The sequence below is a fragment of the Grampus griseus genome (genome assembly GCF_964374135.1).
Source record: "Grampus griseus genome assembly, chromosome: 3".
NCBI classification, from domain to species: domain Eukaryota; kingdom Metazoa; phylum Chordata; class Mammalia; order Artiodactyla; family Delphinidae; genus Grampus; species Grampus griseus.
In genome coordinates this window covers 151,799,576-151,806,998 of record NC_139019.1, presented here as the reverse complement: position 1 = coordinate 151,806,998, position 7,423 = coordinate 151,799,576, and the positions used below count along the sequence as shown (strand labels likewise).

General features: G+C 42.4%; 1 protein-coding gene across 1 annotated transcript; it reads right to left on the bottom strand.

The window, feature by feature from the left end:
* Positions 1-931: 931 nt before the first annotated feature.
* On the bottom strand, positions 932-4,072 carry LOC309819635 (UDP-N-acetylglucosamine--peptide N-acetylglucosaminyltransferase 110 kDa subunit-like; the record flags this gene model as incomplete). The annotated part of the gene is made up of 1 exon (XM_082649990.1): positions 932-4,072. The coding sequence occupies one exon, from the start codon at positions 4,070-4,072 to the stop codon at positions 932-934; it is 3,141 nt and encodes a 1,046-aa protein (XP_082506116.1).
* Positions 4,073-7,423: the final 3,351 nt, after the last annotated feature.

Genomic DNA, 7,423 nt, shown 5'->3' with positions numbered 1-7,423 from the left:
TTGGAAGCAGCACAGAGGGGCAGTCAACGGTAAAACACTGGTGAAATAGGTCAAAACTCTGGGCCAAAAATCCATTGTCGTTATCATCAGTGACAGTACCACAACTGTGCCCTTCAGAATTAATAATCACTCCTAAGGATCTTCATTTGGCACCAGATGATGCGTTTAAGAGAAACGCTCTGGGAGGTTTTGAATCAGACTTGGTTTTTTGTTAGCCAAGTTACAGGAGAATTTTTAAAGTGGGGGGAGGGGAAGAAGGAAACGGACCAGGAAAAGAATTTAAGCCATCATCTATAAACCAACAAGGCACTGATAGTTCCAAACATTATGTCAGAAACTAAAATGACTGATACAGGCTCAAGTGGTTTATAAAACCTATAAAAAGACTACACCAGCAAAGTCCCCATTTATCTGTAGAGTTCAGAAACTAAAACAAGGAATATTTTAGCTTAAAACCTTATCTCAAGAGAATCATATACACTTCACATGAATAAAAATACCTGAAACCAAACATTTTTAAAAGCTCCAATACCCCAAATATAAAGAAAAATATTAATCCAGAAGACTCAATCAATCCATGATAATCACAGAACGGCTGGGCAATCTCTATCTCCCTTCCACACTAACCATCCATCCCATGGAAGACCAAGGGAGATCAGACCTTCCAGACTTACCTTCCAGACCTTCCAGACACCTGGCTGCTGCAAAATTCTATGGAGACTCCTTGTGGAACAGCAGTTTCCCATCTCTTGTGTCTCTCCCTATCATGATCATGATCATGCAGGAAGCAAGTCTGGCTGTGCTATTTCTTATCATTGTCTGTCACCCATCTGCAGCATGGTATTGTACAGATAAGGAAAAAGTAGTTCCCTTTCCCCCAGAAGGTTGAGGCTCAGGTACAGGGTAATTCTCCTGTGCACACAGTCCTTATTTAGGCCGACTCAGTGACTTCAACAGGCTTAATCATGTGATCAGGTTTGTTGCCAGCTGCGTAATGCTCCCACATCTGTAGATAGAGCCGCTCTAGGTCCACTGTGTATTGTTTGGTGTTGAACAGAGGGCTAGATGTTCTCTGCTTCCAGACTTTGCCACGAATTTTCTTCAGGTATTCTAAATCAGTTCCCAGTTTCACAGCTATGTCTTCATATTCTTGTCTATTTTGAGCAATAAGCTCAAGACAGCCTAAACAAGTGAGCTGGGAAGCTGCAACTCGGGAAGCAAGAGTCTCTCCTGGCATAGTCACCATGGGTGTCCCTGACCAAAGGACATCCATCCCTGTGGTGTGTCCATTACAGAGTGGAGTGTCCAAGCAGACATCAGCCAGCTGGCCTCTCCGAACATGTTCCTCTTTAGGAGCAACAGGTGAAAAAATGATACGGTTCTGGGGAAGGCCCATGTTTTGTGCATACTGTTGAATATTAGGTTCTCCTACTGCTGGAAAACGCAACAGCCACAGTACACTATTGGGAACACGCTTCAGAATATTTGCCCACATCTGCAAAGTAGATGGGTCAATTTTATACAACTGATTAAAGTTACAGTACACAATGGCATCTTCCGGTAACCCGTACTGAGAACGTGTGGTTACAATAATGGTACGGGGAACCTCCTCTCCAGTGGCAGCCTTAATGTTGATCTGGCTAGTTGCCAGTCCATTGCTAAGACTGAATCCATTAATTGTTATCTGAATTTGTCCTCTGTTAATCATTTCAATAACTGCCTCTGCAATAGTATTCATAGGAATGACAGGCATATTAAGAGCTGTATTACTGCTGTCTGCATTGTCTCCTCCATCAGGACATTTCATCTTGACAATCTGCACATCTGGGAGACTATCAAGAAATGCTTTGAGGTCGATGCCATTCAGCACAATCCGATTGTCATAAATGTGCCCATTGGACTGAAAATCGATGACTGCTTTCTTCTTCAGGTGAGGGAACATATTAGCATGATCACCAATAAAGAAAGTATGGGGCATATAAGCCAGTTTCTCAGAATACTGCTCAGCAACTTCAGCAGGTGAAGTTTCCTGATCTGTGATGATATAATCCATGAAAAGCACGCCACTGGTCCCAGGGTAGCCCAGCCACATTGCCTGAATAGGAGCTGGCCTGAGAGCAAAGAGTTCATTTCGAGCACCCCTGGTATAACCATTCATATTTACAAGGATGTGTATACCATCTTGATGGATGCGATCAGCTGCTTTCCCATTGCATGGAATCTGAGAAAGATCAATGAAATGATGGGCTTCTGCCATCACCTTCGCTCGGAAGTTTGTGCCATCATCTGGGCTCAGGGCATAACAGAATACCTCAAATTTATCAGGATTGTGCATGCCTGGAATAGACTGCATAAGATGAGAAGTAGGATGATTCCCAAAGTCAGAACTCACGTATCCTACACGCAGTCGACCATCACTGAGCTTCAAGTCTTTTGGATGTTCGTACGGTGGTTTGTGAAGGACACTGATCTCATCCAAGCAGAGGTTCCCATGGCTCTCAGCAATAGCCTTCCTGAAGCCATGAGAAAGAGGATAGAGCATACTATGATGAGGCTGCACAGAAGGCAACCTATTCTTCTCCAGCTGGTCAGCCACAATGCTGACCAACTTCTTCATTCGCTCATCATAGTCTGTCCAATCACAGACAATCTGCAGGCAATGAGCCAAATCACAATAAGCGTCAGGAAAATCAGGTTCAAGCTTCAGAGCAGTGCGATAAGAAGCAATTGCTTCTGGAATATTCCCTGAATACTTGTGAATGGAAGCCAGATTGCTGTGGGCATCCGCAAGTGCAGGGTTAATCTGAATGGCACGAGTATAACACTGCAAGGCTCCCTGAACATCCTGCATCTCCTTTAGAGTGTTTCCCATGTTACAGTAGGCATCAGCAAAGGTAGGACTGATTCGAACAGCCTCCTTATAATGCATCAGAGCTTCCTGCAGTTTTCCCTGCTGCTGCAATACACTTGCTAAATTTGAATGGGCAACAGCAAACTCTGGGAAGACTTCTAATGCTTTACAATACAAGCGAACTGCCTCTTCAATGTTCCCCTGGTCTCCTTTGATATTGGCTAGGTTATTCAGAGAGTCTGCATGGGTGGGACACAGCCGCAGAGCTGTATTATAACAATCTTCTGCTTCGGCAACACTGCCCTTCTCTTCCAGAGCGTTGGCTAGGTAGCAGTAAGCATCAGGGAAATGTGGTTGCAATTCAATAGCTCGCCTGTAGGTGTCTATTGCCAGATCTATCAGGCCTTGCTCATAGTATACACAAGCCAGGTTGGCATGTACCACAGCATGATTTGGGCTCAAGCTTAGGGCACAAAGGTAAGCTGCCACAGCTCTGTCAAAAATCCGTGCCTCTTGCAAGACATTTCCTAAATTGATATAAGCATCCAGAAAACTGGGGTCAAGGGTGACAGCCTTTTCAAAGTGATGAATTGCAAGCCAAATCTCCCCTTGTGCATTGAAAACACAGCCAAGATTACTCCAAGCTACTGCAAAGTTCGGTTGCGTCTCCATTGCTTTCAAATAACATGCCTTGGCTCCTTCCAAGCGACCCAGGGCTTTGAACAGGTTCCCCAGGTCACTGCGAACACAGTACAAATCAGGATTGCACTGAAGAGCAGAGACGTAAGCTTGTACTGCCCCTTCCATGTCGCCTGCTGCTACCAAAGCGGCTGCCAGGTTAATATAACCATCGATGAAATCTGGCTTGAGATGCAATGCATGCCGGTAATGCTCAATTGCTTCCTGCAACTGCCCTCTTTCCTTGTACACATTCCCCGAATTCGAATAGGCTTCTGCCAGAAGAGGGTTCTGTTTAATTGCCAGAGTACTAAAGTGGGCAGATCTGTCCAGCCTTCGACACTGGAAGTGTAGAGATGAAAGTAATAAAAGTACTCCAGTATTGTCTGGCTCTTGTCTCCACAGCTGCATGCAGTGTTTCTCAGCTGCCTCAAAATCTCCTGCCTGATATTCTCGATGTGCCAACTCAGCTAACCCTTGGAAGGAAAGCATACGTTTCGTTGGTTCTGTGCTGTCGGCCACGTTGCCCACAGAAGACGCCATCTGGAGCTTCTGGAGAGAGTGAGAAAAGGGGGTAATTGAGTCCCGCTGCCGCCACTACTGGCAAGAATGTTTCTAGAGGTAGCAAATATGAGGGCAGCAGCCGTACCACTTCTTTGGCAGGCTTAAGCGGCGGCGACAGTTACAGGCACCGAACCTTAGGAACTCTGGTTGGTCGTCTAACTCTCACGCTCTTGAAATCTTCATTCTTAACCCTGCCCTCTTCCACCATTTTTCTCCTAATCAGGGAATAAAAATTACCTATACACTTGCCTTAGAAGAAATCAAAAGTCAGTAGTCCAAACACTTTTCAAAATTTTGTTTTCTGCCCAGTTGGAAAGGAAATACATGATTGACTTTACTTCATCATTCATATAGTCAATGTGGAAAACATTAGGGCCGTGAATTTCAATACAGTAAGATCAGAAAATTTTAAATTGGCCTTCCCAAACCACTAATAAGTAACCGATGTTGTATATAATGCTAAAATCTTAGAGACTGAGTTTGATATTTTAAAAGTTCTGAAAGGATTAGCTAATTTCTCCTCATCATATTTCTCATGCCTCAAACCTGAGTATTACTTTTTTAAAAATAAATTTATTTATTTTTATTTATTTATTTTTATTTTGGCTGCGTTGGGTCTTCAATGCTGCGTGCAGACTTTCTCCAGTTGCGGCGAGCGGGGGCTACTCTTTGTTGCGGTGCCAGGGCTTCTCATCACAGAAGCTTCTATTGTTGTTCCACAACTCTATGGGTTCCTTTTTAGGTCCTATGAAGAACCCTAGAAATTAATTCATGGAATTATAGGTTTTTGCAAAATTGTCAAAAGTGAGATATTTTCACTTCCATCAGGTAAGACCAGCGTCTCTTTCTTTGCCAATTTTCCTTCTATCATATTCCACTATGTTGGATCATATTGGAATGGCCACAGGCTTTTTTGAAATCTGGCTAAGGAGATTTTCTTTTGTTCTGTGGTACGCGGACCTCTCACTGTTGTGGCCTCTCCCGTTGTGGAGCACAGGCTCTGGACGCACAGGCTCAGCGGCCATGGCTCACGGGCCTAGCCGCTCCGCGGCATGTGGGATCTTCCCGGACCGGGGCACGAACCCGTGTCCCCTGCATCGGCAGGTGGACTCTCAACCACTGCGCCACCAGGGAAGCCCTAAGGAGATGTTTTAAGTGAGGCTATTATGTGATTTTCAGACACCACCATATGTAATTGACTATATACTATCCCATTACAGGAATAACTTCCAGTACTCATACTGACTACTCTACTGACTTAACTAGCACAAGACACAGAAGCATAAGGACAAAAACCACCTTACAATATAGCCATGTCTTGCACTTCACAGCTCTCAAAGCATGTGCGTTTGAAGAAGAAAAAACCAACTGAAAAGTACAAAACCAGAAGCTATTCTGTGGAAAATTATTTCAATCATCAGGCATGTGAAAGATAAGTCAAAGATTCAGTTTTCATCAATGCTTAGTCAAAACGGGAAATTTTCTTCTGTCAAGAATATACTCCAGGGGCTTCCCTGATGGCGCCGTGGTTAAGAAGCCACCTGCCAATGCAGGGGACAAGGGTTCGAGCCCTGGTCCGGGAAGATCCCACATTCCACGAAGCAACTAAGCCGGTGTGCCACAACTACGGAGCCTGCGCTCTAGAGCCCGTGAGCCACGACTACTGAGCCTGCGAGCCACAACTACTGAAGCCTGCGTGCCTAGCGCTCGTGCTCTGCAACGAGAAGCCACGGCAATGAGAAGCCTGTGTACCGCAACAAAGAGTAGCCCCCACTTCCTGCAAGTAGAGAAAGCCTGCGCACAGCAACGAAGACCCAACACAGCCAAAAATAAATAAATAAATAAATAAAAGAATATACCCCATCAACAATGTGTGTAATGGAATGGTGTGAATGAGTATTTTATCAGAATTCCTGTAATGCACAAACCTATAGCAGTACTGAAATCAGTAATGCATTTATAATAGTAAATATTTATGAGGAAGTAATCCATAGAGGTTTTCTCAAAGTTAACAATGAAAATTAATGTGACATTATCAATAATAAATTGTGAAGCTGAAATAAACTTTTCTAAACTATTAATAACTAGAAGCAAATTCTAATCAACCATGTTACAAGAAATCTATGTCTATAAACTACAAAGTTTATTTCTTAAAATTTTATTTCGAAAATACATAAACTGTCGTATGAGGAGGCAGTTAAAGAATATATAGCTAAAAGAGTGGGGGAAAAGTTTTATAGAGACACATCTGGCAGTAGTTAATTTTTAAATGTCATTTTTCTAGATTTTGTGACACCTAGAGTATTGATATTTGAAAGCATTTAAAAAATTGTAATTTGAAGATTTGCTACTTCCAGGTAGAATAAAATATTTGGAAGCAAAACAACGTTTCCACTGAGAAAAACAAAAAAAGCCAAATAAAATAGCCAGCATTCAATCAAAAAGTTCTAGACAAACCAAGAGGTAGAATCATATGACTAAAATTCTAAGAACAGATAATACAAAAATATTTATATAAGATATTGTGTATCTTTATCAGGAAAAGTCTTTCTCAAGAAAAGACTTTAAAATCATCAGAATTAATATTATATTTTATTTGTATATTTATATATAGATATTTATATATTTATATAAAGAACTTAAAGATAAAGCCCTAGTTAAGGCAGTGACAATAGTAGCAGTGGGAGTGAAAAGAAATGGTTATATTCAAGCACATTTTGTCAGGAAAAGTCCAAGATCAAATGTCTGACTGCATACATGGGATGGATAGACGGAGTGGGAAAAATCAAAAGTTAACTATAGAGGTTCTAGTGAAGATGGGGTTGCCGTCACCCAACCCAAGGGGTTGTGATCATCCCCAAGGTCTAGGAGACTCAAAGGGAAGGTCATGGTCAGAGGCAAAGTTAATTGGTGGGAAAATAAGACTCCCAGTCTCTCCATCTCCTTATACCAGTTTTTTTTTTAACATCTTTATTGGAGTATAATTGCTTTACAATGGTGTGTTAGTTTCTGCTTTATAACAAAGTAAATCAGTTATACATATGTCCCCATATCTCTTCCCTCTTGCATCTCTCTCCCTCCCACCCTCCCTATCCCACCCCTCTAGGTGGTCACAAAGCACTGAGCGGATCGCCCTGTGCTATGCGGCTGCTTTCCACTAGCTATCTATTCCTTACACCAGTTTTGTTTTTCTGCTCATATACGTAGCAGCATTTCATTCAAGGGGAATGTCATTGATCTGACTGGTCAAATTAAACAACATAGTTCAAGGCATATTTACAGTGGTTAGTTCCTCCACAATTTAGAAAGTCACATTCACAATTTCCCTCT